The following is a 13,422-nucleotide window of genomic DNA, read 5'->3' as shown; positions in this document are numbered from 1 at the left end:
CCGACCGACCGACCGACCGAAATGGGAGTGTGTGTGTACTCACTGAGGAAGCAGGTCTTGCACAGGTCCATGTCCATACACTGCAGACAGCGGTACCGGTGCCAGGGGGCCATCCTCTCACAGCCATCACAGGAGATCACCACATTGAGCAGGTCACAATAACGAGCTATGAACATGTGCATCTGAGAACAGGAAGGGGTTAATTAAGTACCTCAAGCTTTTGGACAATATCATGGACATGGTTGGGGTCAATTCCTTTTCAATTCAAGCGGTAAACTGAAATTCTAATTCCAATTGTCCTCAATGCATTTCAATGACAAAATTGTAATTAGAATTTAAATTTTTGTTAAATTCCTAAATTCCTCATCATGGCCATTCTGTATCTCTGGGGTCCTGAAAGAAGTGTGTACACCAGCTACGTATTCTTTACATGGCAACTTTCCCTTGCTATATTACAAGTGACCACATAATATATCAGAGATTAGGAAAAAGTTTTCAGAAGAAAACTATGAGTAAATATTTGCCAAAGAATTATTCATACTGCAGAGATCCCGGATGCTTTTGTGGATCAGCTGCTGCCTTAAAATACCAACTCACTCAAATATCACGGGAGGTTATGGCAGAAGGTGTTGTCGGGTTTTTATTTGACTCAAATAAGGAACTAAGCACATGAGCACGCAGTAGGGATGTTTACAGTTAAATTTGACCAGTCATGCTTATCGGTGTATGGGTAAATTTGCATAATTCTGTGGACTTTAATTGACCAGTCTGTATTTTCGTTAGTCATGCATCTTATTTATCCCACATGACACCCACCCTGTTTTGACAACCCTGTTCCGAGGCTTTTAAATGATATCTAATTCAACCGTTTATCTTTTAAATGTTTTGGCATTCAGCTCCAGAAAGTCACTTTCTGACCACATCTACCATTGCCAAATACGTATAAAGTTTGTTCAAATCAAAAGCGGAGCGGTCAAAAAGTGATTGAAATCAAATGGAACGACCCCTTATCCAATCCTCTCAGATCTACACAAGTGCCGAGGGGGTAGGGACTAGAGATTGAGTATTAGGTATTAAAGGGCCCGAGTCCACTCTACCTTTCTCCTGTCCTCCATGGAACCCTCCTCGTCAATCTTGTCATACCACTTCTCAAACATCCCGTCCACGCACTCGTCCATCCAGTCCCGGTTCTTCTTGTAGTCTGCTATCTCATCCTCCTCCGTCCACTGACTGGGGACAAAAATCAGACAGGGTGGAAGATGAGACGGCCATTTTCTCACATTTAGGTAACATGTTACCTTCAGGTGATATCCTACCCTTTTTGTCTGGCTCATATCAGGCGGAGCATGGTATTCAAATAAAAACTGATAGATATTTTCACAGGCCACAAACACTCACTCTTGTAGCGCATGAAGAAGGCTGGTGTGTCTAACGCATGTTATGTGGCATATATTATGAAGATAGACTAGTTGAACCCTTGGTGAAATGCTACTAAACAGCGCCACCACTCCACACCACTAGTTGGCACCATTCCTCTGTCCCTCCTCAGACAGTACCTGATGGCAATGTCGTGCACGCTGATGTTCTCCTGGGACATGGTGAGGAGGAGGTCAGGTAGTTTGATCTGGAGGAACAGGGGGAGGTCCTGCACCTCCCAGCTCATGTCCAGGAGATGCAGCAGGCATGTCTGAACACAAGAAAGGGCAGGCAGCAGGACCCTGGGGAGGGGAAGAACACAAATTAGTTATCAATCAGCACATTTAAATGGGAGAGGGGAGGAGAAAGCAGAATGGGTTTCACTTATTTTCTCTATACTCACAAATGCTGTGTCATAACTGGCACAGCAACACAGCCGACCAGTATACATCTTTATCATCCTTATAATGTCTTATTACAAGGCTTATAACACGTTATGTCTCTCTATGGAGCAGATTTTCAACTGAACAGGGATTAATGAATACATACTTCTCGTTGAGACTGCTGAAGCCTTGTACTGCCTCCACCAGCATGAGGACTAGTCGATGGTAGGACCTCCTCACCTTCTCTCTCAGCTCCTGCCCACTGCCAGACAACTGTGAGAAATAACTGCCCAGGGAAAACAAACCCTGAATGAGTGTCTTAAAAGGAAAATTAGGTGGAAATAGATCATTATATCAATACAAAATCAGTGGATCTCAATCAGACTGTTATTATTGCAATCATGAAGCCTTTATGACAGCTACATTACACATGATAAAATCAGTCTTTATAGGGTCAGGCGGACCTGGTGAAGTCTTTCTGGCAGGCCAGCAGTTCCTGTAGGAACAGAATGCAGGGGGCCTGGAAGAGGTGTGGTTTCCCCAGGGACAGTAAACACTGCTGCACCGTCTCCAGTACCTTACACACACTCTGAGCCTGGGCCTTGTTCAAGGACAGCGTCTGCCGGACACTGCACAGGTAGATAAATACACACACAAAAACAAAGGCTTAGCAAAACATAAATCACAACATTGGCTCTAGAGAGCAAGTCTGTTCAATCTAACAGTTTAAGAATGACAATATAATAACACATTTATAAATGAGTTAAAGGTAATCACTGCTTCCTAATCAACTAAGACAAACAATGAACCCTTCCAGTGCCCAGTGTGTGGATCACAGTGACACATACCTGACAGCAGTCAGTGTCTGGTCCTTCATGAAGTTGATGATGTGTTTGAGGAGAGGGTAGCGTTCCTTGATAGAGGGGGCAGAGCGAGGCTCTTCCACGGAGCGCAATGAGAGGAGGCGGAGGCGGCCCCGGCTGAAGGAGGGAGCCTTCCGGGGGAAGGTGGAGGGGGAGGCAGGCTCTGCTGCCCCTGGCTGGTAGGACAGGCTCTCTGTGGACCCCAGGAGGCCCTGGCTGGATGGGCCCGGCCCTGGGTCAGAAGCTGTCGAACCTTGAGGATGGACCCTGAAAGAATGAGGGCAGCCTGGTCCAGGCACTGGGCCCACAGCTCCAGACCTTGCCTCACAACCCCCCACCTCAGAGCCTGCTGCCTGGGAGGACTGGGCTCCCAACGAGGTGCTGGGCTGGAAGTCCCCCTCTGATATGGAGGTGGAGCGGAGGAGTGGAGGATGTAGGACAGCGCTGCCCTCTGCTGCCCTGGAGGAGTCGGTGTCCAAGCGAGAAGAAGCGCCACTGGCGGGGAATCTCAACAAAAGATCAGCCTTCCCAAGGACCATCTCAGCTAGAGAAGGAAGTGGCAGGAGGGAGAGATTTGAAGCATTTGTCCATAAATATGCATGATTCTAGTTAAGATATTTGTATCAGTATGTTTAAAATACAAATCAAAAGGGTTGTAGTGCTCACCGAGACCATCCATGGTTACTTCACAGTGGCCCTCCTCCTTCTCCTCCTCAGAGACATTCATTTTGCCTACCAGATACCGCTGCTTCATCTCCAACTGAAAACAACAGAACACAACACACTCACACCACTGATAGGGGCCTTTGATTGTGTGTTATTTGTGATTCTTTCTTTTGTCTTCTGTGTGGCTGTGTGTATGTGCGCAGTTTCTAGGTTCATTTGCCCTAGAAAGATAATTAAATTGTGTCGTATTAAATTGTATAGCAAATGAATGAATCAAAGGGATCATTTGAGTTTAAGGATTCACTCAAAAGACACTCACCATCCATGTTTTGATGCTCTCAGCCAGTGAGAAGACCTGCACAAAGTCTTCACTCAGACTCGCCTGACCACCCTGGCTGGCTACTCGTACAGAAAAGGGGGAGGGGGAGAAAAGTGAAGGAACATAAGTCAATTCACTATCCAAATTAAACAAATGTGAATCTAGTTAAAACAGTTGATATCAACAACAGCGCTGAGCACATAACAACCATGATAGGGATTAGCATCCTATTCTCATTGGCCAACAGTACGCCTTTTCCCGTTTTCTAAAAATCCATATAAGAGTATAGCATGGAACAAAATGAAAAAAAAAACTACAAATATATGTTTTTTCACCCCAAGTCTTTAAATATTGAATAATCCTCTTGTAATAAAGTTAGTTATGTAGGAGGAAGGAACTTAGTCGAGAGGAAAGAAAACTCTAAATGTAAAAAAGCTCAAATTTACATGCATTGAATAATCCAGTTGACGAGCATGCGTCACTGTCTAGGGTGTGGTCCAGAAGGGGCCAGTGTTGTCCACAGGCGGGTCCCAGAAGGCAGGCTGCAAAGCAGGAGCAGTGGGCCTCTGAGTACATGCCCTTTTCATTGGTTATTATTTTGTTTTTACCCATTATTCTTCCCAATTTTATGATATCCAAATTGGTAGTTACAGTCTTGTCCCATCGCTGCAACTCGAGAGCCATGCGTCCTCCCAAACATGACCCTGCCAAACTGCACTGCTTCTTGTTAACGCGGACTGCTTCTTGTTAATGACACTGCTTGCTTAACCCAGGAAGCCAGCCGCAACAACGTGTCGGAGGAAAGACCATACAACTGGCGACCGTGTCAGTGTGCATGTGCCTGGCCCGCCACAGGAGTTGCTATAGTGCGATGGGACAAGGACATCCCCGGCCGGAAAAACCCTCCTCTAACCGGGACGACGCTGGGCCATTTGTGTATCACCTCATGGGTTTCCCGGTCGCAGCCGTCTGTGACACAGCCCAGGATCGAACCAGGGTCTGTAGTGTCGCCTCAAGCGCTGCGATGCAGTGCCTTAGACCGCTGTGCCACTCGGAAGGCCCACCATTTTCATTTTTGCACGTCATCTCCACCTCCCTGTTAAGCCAAAAGATGACGTGGACATGACTCTGTCCCCTGGCTGTTCTTCAGGGAGGTGGAGATGGACGAATGCAGAATCTTCAACGTTTATGATTGGATTACTTTCCAACGTTAGGGTCTCTAACCTTTGCAGTCCAAAGAAACTGTTCTCTGTAATCTGAGAGACCTCGTTAGTCATTAGGTTTAGGAACCTCAAGTCACTTAAATGTAAAGTCCACAATAGTGATATCATTCCAACAGTTCCAGATTTATCCAGCAACAGAACTGCTCTGAGGGGATTTCTGTGATCTGAAAGCGTCACAAAGAAAGTATTTTCAGCCATGTGACAGGACTCTTCTGTGTGTCCGCAACTTTGAGACGTTCGAACGCCACAGCACATTTTGTGTAAGATTTTTGTGTAGCACATGCAGAGAAGATTATATGGACATTAAGAAAATGTGAAAAGGCGTCCTGCTTTAGAAAATGTGAATAAGGGTGAGGTGAACCGGGAGCCATTTTTGTAATGATCAAATAAATTAAAAGAATCACTCATTCTAATGATTAAATTACCATAGATCCTGAGAGCGTGGTTGAGGGCTGGCGTGTGGTAAATCATGGCTGCAAAGATGGCATTCACCGCCATGTCAGCCTTCCACCCCGCAACTATCTCGTTCCTAATTGGCTGCTTCTTGCAGGCCAGCATGAGGCTTTTCATCAACTGAGTCCTGCCGTCTAGAGGCTCCTCTGTCGGGTTCCAGTGACCAAAGTCGGCACAGAATCTCATGAAACAATCAGAACAACCTGGCTGGCATGTCTTCACCTGATTCACAGAGCAAGAGAGAATATTAGAAAGTGCCGTAACCAAACATACACAATCACATGCTTATTTCTATTTCATTCTGTGGCTGCAACAATATGATGTGACCTGCATTTATGCATTGGCATTCAGCTATGGAGTGAGAGGTATATACAAATAGAAACACTGACTCGGTGCTCGTACACCATACCTCATCTGTGTGGACGTGGGGAGATTCAATGAGCCCGTGTCTGAAGACAGGCTTCCACAGAGGAGAGGACAGGACGTGGGCCATCTTCCCAGCAGGAAGCTCCTTCACACTGCGGATCTCTGATGACAACATATCACATATGATCAAAAACCACATATACTAGGGAGGGTAATACTTTTGGGTGCAGGCCTTAGTGTGAATTAGGAGAAAGAACAGAAATGGGGAGATTTTTCTCTCTCTCAATATCTCTGTCTCCATCGCGCTCTAACCCCCTACCCCCTACCTCCTTCCCTCCACCCCCTCTAAATCCCTCTCCCCATCCCTCCCTCTCACCGTGGGGTGATTTGAGAGCCATGGTCCTGGAGGCCAGGCGGCCCATGAGTCGGGCCACCAGGAGCTGGAGGTCTGACATCCAGGACACGGTGATATCAGGCAGGCCGTGGGCCGTCACTGTGAACTTATAGCCCCACTCGTTGTTGCTGCTGTCTGAGTGGAACAGGAACTGCAGCTGGGGCCCAGCCTCAAACGTCACCTTCTGTGGAGCAAACGACACGATGGAGAACTGTCATTACCACAGACAGGGGAGAAGATGCCAAAGAAACAGACAAGTAATTCATAGGTTATAACTGTCCAATTATCAATTCACCATGTGTTTTCTTAGTAAGCACCTAGTACTTTCTGTAATGTCTCGGGTAGCTGTGGTTACCTGCGCACACTGTTCCTGGTGCGCACAATCACAAAAACTGAAACAATTTCCGCATCCAAAAACCAACAAGCCAATCACCCTGAAGAGCCTGACTACATGCTCCTCTGAAGGAGTCATCAAGGCTATCCAGCGCCCTAGACATCGGGAAGACCACACGCGCGCTGAGAACACGGATCACAGAACACAAAAGCTCTATTAGATGCAAGGATGACAACTACCCTCTAGTAGCCCACTTTATCCTGCACCAACACACAGCCAATGAATTAAAGTTCTGGGCAATAGAGAAAATAAAGAGGAATGAGAGGGGCTGATTTTGACCGTTTCCCACTACAAAAATATATGGTTGCTCCCCACGGACTAAACAAACAACTAGAACTAAACATTTTTCTAGTATACCTAGACTGACTAGTATAGCCTTGTGGACTTTCCTTGTTCAACTGAGTTTTTGATAACTGCGATAGTCTCTTTTTTATAGAACGTGTTTTACGCACCAGTGCCTGTACTGTTCTTTACGCTCTTCCTTCGAATATATTCCTGTGTGTTATTTTTCATCTTGTGATGTGAAAATGTAGCATATATGTTTTGTGTTATGTTACTTGTCCCCGCCTCTATTTCTAGAGACAGGTCGGCTTCGGCCCACAATGCTGCGTGAGGAAGACTCTAGCAGTCGAAACGCCCTGCAGTTGTGCGTCCTCATGTACAATGCTGAGCTGCTCCTAAATCTATTCTTTTGTAAAAAAATTCTGTTTATTTTTCACTAAATGTTTATTGCAAAGTACTGGCCGCCTACTGGTCCTTTTTCTTGGATTACCTGCCATTTAGGGGCCTACCTTCCCACTGCCCTAATCTCAGCCGTGGTTACCTACCTTTGGCCATTTCTCAGTCCCGACCTTCATGTCGTAGCGGACCTTCCCTCCTCTGGCGTCTGTGAACTCTAGGTAGTCGTATCTGCCAGGATTCAAGAGAACGCTACATGAGGTAATGGAAATGTAAAGAGATTTCCTTAATCTCTTGATGATATTATGTCGCATGAAGAGGAATTCAAATAATTACATGCACGCAAACAATTGGTCAGATATGCTAAGAATAAGTGTATCTGATAAGGCATAATCTTCAATGAAAAGAACAGAATAGAGAGAGAGAGGAAGAAAAGAGACAGGACAGAGATAAAGAGACAGAATGGTGTGTGGCTCTTATGCTCACCTCTTCTCTGTCTCACTGCGTTCGTCAAACTCCACCTCGAAGGAAGTGGCCCCGGGGCAGGCGAAGATGGTGGTCTCGTGTCTGCTGTTCTCGTAGTTATGAGGAGACTCCATGTTCCAGGTCCTCAGGACCACCGGCTGCTGGGGCTGCTGGCAGCTCTCCAAGTCCACCTGGCAGGGACACAACACATATCACGTTAACATCACATCTAGGGTTGCAAACTTGTGGTAATTTTCCTAAAATTATGCTGTTTTCCAGAAATCCTGGTTGGAGGATTCCCAGATTTTCTTCATATTCTCTCATATTCGGACAGTTGCCGGAATGTTGCAACCGTAATCAAATCAGACAAAAGCAGCATATGGGTTCATTCGGTTCCTTTTACATAAACCATGCAGTTCTTCATGACATCAAACAGTCCCAGTCCTCTACGGTAGTATGAAGGTTGACTGACCTTAGAGAAGATGTCTCCCGTTTCACTGGAGAGGTTTTTAAGCAGCTCAACCAGAGAGGCGAAACTGGTGAGCAGAATACAGTGAGGGATGTCCAGGAAACACAGCTCCAACAAGAAGATCATCTGACAGAGACAGACAGACCCAGAGGGTTGGTATTAGCATTAACATCTGACAGACAAGAAGATTAGCGTGAGCATCTCTCTGGTTCAGTGTGATGGTACGGTTAGCTCGTTCAGTTTAGGTAGAACATAAAGGCCAGACATGCGACAGGTGGATTTTACAAACTGCTGGGTAACTACTATATGTCCAGATTCGCAGAACTGACTATTGAATTAGTGACATAGCACCCAGTAAGTGATAAGAGGCATGGGAGTTTTTCCACAGTGATAGAAACAAAGAGTGTACCATCTGTCTGGTGGCCATGGCCAGGATGGATCCATTGAGTTTATCAGTGATTTCAGCTCCGCTGTATCTCCGCAGCAGGCCTCCCAGCACTGTCTTAGTGCTGCCCAGGAACTGATCCACATCTACAGGGAGAGAGAAGAGACACACTATTTATTCGCTGTGGATCTCTGTAATTTAATTCATTTACAGATGCCCTTCAACCTCACAAAGTGTAATTAAAGGAGTGGTTCACTTTTTTCCCCTCCCAAAATCCCTATTGTTTAAGAAAATGGCACGTTAGAGACACTTTTTGGGGGAATTGACTTGGTTTTGAGAAACGCACCTTTCCGCAATAGACTTCCTCATTGCTTGTTCTGCAGTATGGGAACTACGGATAAACAACCAAAAATAACCAAATATGTATAATAAAATTAATAATAATTAGAAACTGCAAAGCTCTTAGCAGGTCTTTAGATGCTGCACACATGAAATTATCCGCAAAGTTATATTTCGTTTTGGTGGACTTCAGCGTTACATTTCCACGTGGGAGCATTTGCTGTTTCTAAAAGGACGTATTTGGGTGCTTTTGGAGCCTTTGCTCATGTTTATTCGTGGCTCCCATACTGCAGAACAAGCAATGAGGAAGTATATTGCAGGTAGGATAAGTTTCCCCAAACCAAGTTAAATTGCAAAAAAAAGTGTTTGGACCCTACTGTAATAAGCTATTTACGTTGATTTGGTAAAAAAAAGTTAATCAGTCCTTTAATTCAATGACCCCACTCTAGCATCCATTGACAGCATTGTCCTATGTAACAACAAATCAATGACATGCTGTTCATTTATTCCTCTTCAACAAACTAACTAGGAGAGCCTGTACAAAGGGATATTGAAAGTCAGACATATTGGTGAGACACTTACATTTGAGGAGGATATCTCTGGCCAGGTCTGCAGCGATGGGGGCTGCAGCAGCCCCTCCTTTGAGTTGCAGGTAACACCAGGAGAGCAGGCTGCCCTGCAGAGCCCAGAACAGAGACAGTAGCACCTTCCTGCTGGCCCCGCCACTCACATCCACCATCATCACCTCACACTGACAGAGAGAGAGAGAGACATACAGAAGAGATTACCTAAATTAACACAACATTTTGTCATTACAGTTTGGAACGAGGTCAAGGAAACTGGCCTCAACAGGTGCACTGTTGAGAACATTCGCTGCACTAGGGGCTAAAAGGGATTATGGTTAAGTAAGTAAAGTCATCTCAGTTTGTGTACAACTGTATGAGTTGAAAGAAAAAAGGAAGTGGGGTGGGAATGACGACTCACTTCCCGAGTGGCCACCAGTAGCAGTGTCTCCATGACACTGAGGATGGGGCTGATGTCAAAGTCTGAAGGAGCTCCTTTAGGAGGGAGCAGGAGAAGGCCACTGGGATCCTGGTCACTGTAGCAGAGGAAGGGAAGAGAACTGAGCTCTAATTCACCTATTGTGTGTGTGTGTGTGTGTGTGTGTACAAATTCTTACCTGAAGTAATTACAAAGCGATTCAAACGTCAATTTCACAGACTCTGGCTGATCCTCCTCTGTGATGTTTTTCTGAAACAATTAAAAAGAGAAGATCGTGTATAGTTGTTAACAGCAACTTCAACAGAAACAGCACAAAGTTCCCCAAATGCCAATGGTCTGTCAGCAGCAGATGGAGCTATTTCCCAGTCACTCACCATCATGTGGAAGAGTTTGTCTCTTCTGCTTTGTTTGTCTGGGAAGAAGATTGCTGCTCCGTTCAGGACGGCTTTCACTGCCTCCTTCCTCAGGGCTTTGTCCACTGTCCCCTCAGCCTCTGGACCATCTACTACTGCTCAACACAACAACAACACAATCACAACTTTAAACCTTCTCCACTTCCAATACTCTTTATACCAGTCTCCAGTAGCTTTTATATCGTTTTCTATATTTTACCTTGGCTTCCAAGAGCACATTGCATTGTACGAAAAGTAACACTGAAACTACTGATACACCGCTACCACTGTGTGTCTAATAGATGTACAAGGCCTTTACTTTGACAGAGGTGGGTGTAGAGCTCCCACACTGCCCTGGCAGAGTCTGGCTCGCTACTGCTGGATGTGGACGGGGATGCTGAGGCTGATGCTGGGGTTACTGCTCCATCCTCGGTCCCCCTGCTCTCCTCTAGGCCCCTGAATTCCAGCGAGCTGGGGCTGGGCAGCACGGCGAAACAGTTCTGGAGCAGCTGGAGCACCAGCACTCTGCTCTTCATCACCTCCTCTCCATCACTGGGAAAACAGAGGGACAGAAGGTTGGTTAGACAGATGTCATACGCCGACCATACTCTGATATCACGGACCACAAAAGCAGCAGTCCCATGTGTGACCGTGTGATTAGATGTCTTCACCCCGAACCACAATGAGGGGTCAAAGGCAACAGTGACCTATTCACTGACCACACCATAATTAAACCAACACAAACGTTCACTTTATCTATACAGAAAGGGCCATGGACAGAATAGGTAATCATGACTCATATCTAGTGTATAACGTCTCTCTGTACTCACATCTCCCGGAGTTTGTTGTAGAAGCTCCAGAACAGGATGAGGTTGAGGCCACTGAAATCCAGTAGGAACTTCTGCTTGAACAGGGACACATCCTACAGAGTTAGATACAGAGGAGATATATCACGTCTTTATCTAGCTATTTGATGCATAGACAATCAACATGATCATCAAATAACATCATTGTCAAAGCAAAGTTATTCGACTACACCATTTAAAATCTGAGAGCTAAAAACAAATACAACAGCTGTATTGAGAACTGACGGACCTAAATTCAGTTCAGTTTAGTTCACTTAATTGGCCTTATTCATTTGTCTCCCATCCTGAGCTTGGACTTAAAAGACAATCAACACGTACAGACCACACTGACATGCATAGTGTATAAGTGGGCGAATAAAATAATTATTTTATTTTGCTACAGCAAATAGTGTCTTATAAGCCAATTTAGGCTGGGCATCATTAAAGACGCATGACTATGACTGTTGCGTTCGTGCCATTTTCTCAGCCGGTGATTGTCATGCAATTAACTCCAGGTCTCGCTGTCATTTTCCGCCAACAAATAACAAACACGTTCAGCATCTCCTGGCTTCCACGCATAGCCTACAAGCCACTGATGCAGACCTGTGGAACATTTAAAAAAAAGTATAATAAATCAATTTAATATAGCCTACACCATCACAACAAATCCAATATTTATTTTAGGCATGTCTAAATAAACATTACAGAATAGCCTATTCTGAGTCATCCTTATGTTAGGCCCTGATCTGGCTATGTCATATGGCTGTGGGACATACTAGTTGATTTAGCAGGCAAGATTTGCTTATAATTCCAGTGGAATTATTTTATATTATTTTAGAGTAAAAACAATACAATAAACATAGCTGAATAAAAGAAAAAGGATATTTTCTCCAAACGATTTGAGGGAGAGTGGCTATTCTGTGTTAAGCGGTTAACAAAGAAACAGGTACTCCTGCATGCCAAATTGACTTATTTATATAACTTTAGTTGTAATACAAAGGTTAGGCTATATGTTTAGAAGTTGCATGAAAGGCAAGCGCTCTGCTCTTGCAGGCTGCACAAACTTCATCAGTCTCTCATTCACAATTCGACAAGCACTTGATAATACTCTCACCCATCAGCCTATTCTCAATTTAGTCTGGTCTTTACATATACTAAATAATACACAGTGGCAAGAAAAAGTATGTGAACCCTTTGGAATTACCTGGACTTCTGCATAAAGTGGTCCTAAAATTTGATCTGATCTTCATCTAAGTCACAACAATTGACAAACAGTGTGCTTAAACTAATAACACATAAAGTATTGTATTGTTCTTGTCTATATTGAATACATCCTTTAAACATTCCAGTGTAGGTTGGAAAAAGTATGTGAACCCATAGGCTAATGACTTTGCCAATGAGACAGGTGATGTTTTTAGTGCTGCCCTGCCCTATAAAAAACACTCAAAATGCTATTCACAAGAAGCATTGCCTGGTGGGAACCATGCCTCGAACAAACGAGATCTCAGAAGACCTAAGATTAAGAATTGTTGACTTGCATAAAAGCTGGAAAGGGCGCCAAAAGTATCTCTAAAAGCCTTGACGTTCATCAGTCCACGGTAAGACAAATTGTCTATAATTAGAGAAAGTTCAGCAGTATTGCTACTCTCCCTAAGAGTGGCCGTCCTGAAAAGATGACTGCAAGAGCACAGTGCAGAATGCTCAATGGTCAAGAACAATCCTAGAGTGTCAGCTAAAGACTGACAGAAATCTCTGGAACATGGTAAAATCTCTGACGAGTCTACTATACGTAAAGCACTAAACAAGAATGGTGTTCATGGGAGGACATTTTGGAAGAAGCCACTGCTGTTCAAAAAAATATTGCTGCATGTCTGACGTTCGCAAAAGAGCACCTGAATGTTCCACAGCGCTACTGGGAAAATATTCTGTGGACAGATTAAACTAAAGTTGAGATGTTTGGAAGGAACACACAACAATATGTGTGGAGAAAAAAAGGCACAGCACACCAACATCAAAACCTCATCCCAACTGTGAAGTATGATGGAGGGAGCCTCATGGTTTTGGGCTGCTTTGCTGCCTCAGGGCCTGGACAGCTTGCTATCGTCGACAGAAAAATGAAATTGGAAGTTTATCAAGACATTTTGCAGGAGAATGTAAGGCTATCTGTCCTCCAACTGAAGCGCAACAGAAGTTTGGTTATGCAACAGGACAACGATCCAAAACACAGAAGTAAATCAACAACAGAAATGCTTCAACAGAAGAAAATGCACCTTCTGGAGTGACCTCAACTCAATTTGAGATGCTGTGGCATGACCTCAAGAGAGCGGTTCACACCAGACATCCCAAGAATATTGCTGAACTGAAACTGTT

General features: G+C 44.6%; 1 protein-coding gene across 5 annotated transcripts in view; it reads right to left on the bottom strand.

Moving 5' to 3' along the window:
• zzef1 (zinc finger, ZZ-type with EF hand domain 1) overlaps window positions 1-13,422 on the bottom strand; it is a 54,541-nt gene that overhangs the window by 32,613 nt on the left and 8,506 nt on the right. For 2 of the 5 annotated variants that reach the window (XM_055879892.1, XM_055879910.1), the window contains exons 14-34: window positions 11,038-11,129; window positions 10,527-10,759; window positions 10,190-10,323; window positions 9,994-10,064; window positions 9,798-9,912; window positions 9,396-9,564; window positions 8,499-8,620; window positions 8,093-8,215; window positions 7,642-7,811; window positions 7,305-7,386; window positions 6,066-6,267; window positions 5,733-5,851; window positions 5,296-5,545; window positions 3,648-3,727; window positions 3,329-3,422; window positions 2,648-3,206; window positions 2,264-2,428; window positions 1,966-2,085; window positions 1,557-1,718; window positions 1,098-1,230; window positions 44-182 (exon numbers count right to left, since the gene is read on the bottom strand). In XM_055879892.1, coding sequence (XP_055735867.1) covers window positions 44-182; window positions 1,098-1,230; window positions 1,557-1,718; window positions 1,966-2,085; window positions 2,264-2,428; window positions 2,648-3,206; window positions 3,329-3,422; window positions 3,648-3,727; window positions 5,296-5,545; window positions 5,733-5,851; window positions 6,066-6,267; window positions 7,305-7,386; window positions 7,642-7,811; window positions 8,093-8,215; window positions 8,499-8,620; window positions 9,396-9,564; window positions 9,798-9,912; window positions 9,994-10,064; window positions 10,190-10,323; window positions 10,527-10,759; window positions 11,038-11,129 — 3,334 coding nt within the window. Of the gene's footprint in view, window positions 1-43; window positions 183-1,097; window positions 1,231-1,556; window positions 1,719-1,965; window positions 2,086-2,263; window positions 2,429-2,647; window positions 3,207-3,328; window positions 3,423-3,647; window positions 3,728-5,295; window positions 5,546-5,732; window positions 5,852-6,065; window positions 6,268-7,304; window positions 7,408-7,641; window positions 7,812-8,092; window positions 8,216-8,498; window positions 8,621-9,395; window positions 9,565-9,797; window positions 9,913-9,993; window positions 10,065-10,189; window positions 10,324-10,526; window positions 10,760-11,037; window positions 11,130-13,422 lie in introns of all 5 variants that reach the window. The other 3 variants (XM_055879902.1, XM_055879917.1, XM_055879885.1) reach the window with 2 other exon arrangements.

This window comes from Salvelinus fontinalis, chromosome 2 (genome assembly GCF_029448725.1).
Source record: "Salvelinus fontinalis isolate EN_2023a chromosome 2, ASM2944872v1, whole genome shotgun sequence".
NCBI classification, from domain to species: domain Eukaryota; kingdom Metazoa; phylum Chordata; class Actinopteri; order Salmoniformes; family Salmonidae; genus Salvelinus; species Salvelinus fontinalis.
The sequence above is the reverse complement of the archived record's forward strand: the minus strand, read 5'-3'. Positions and strand labels throughout refer to the sequence as shown.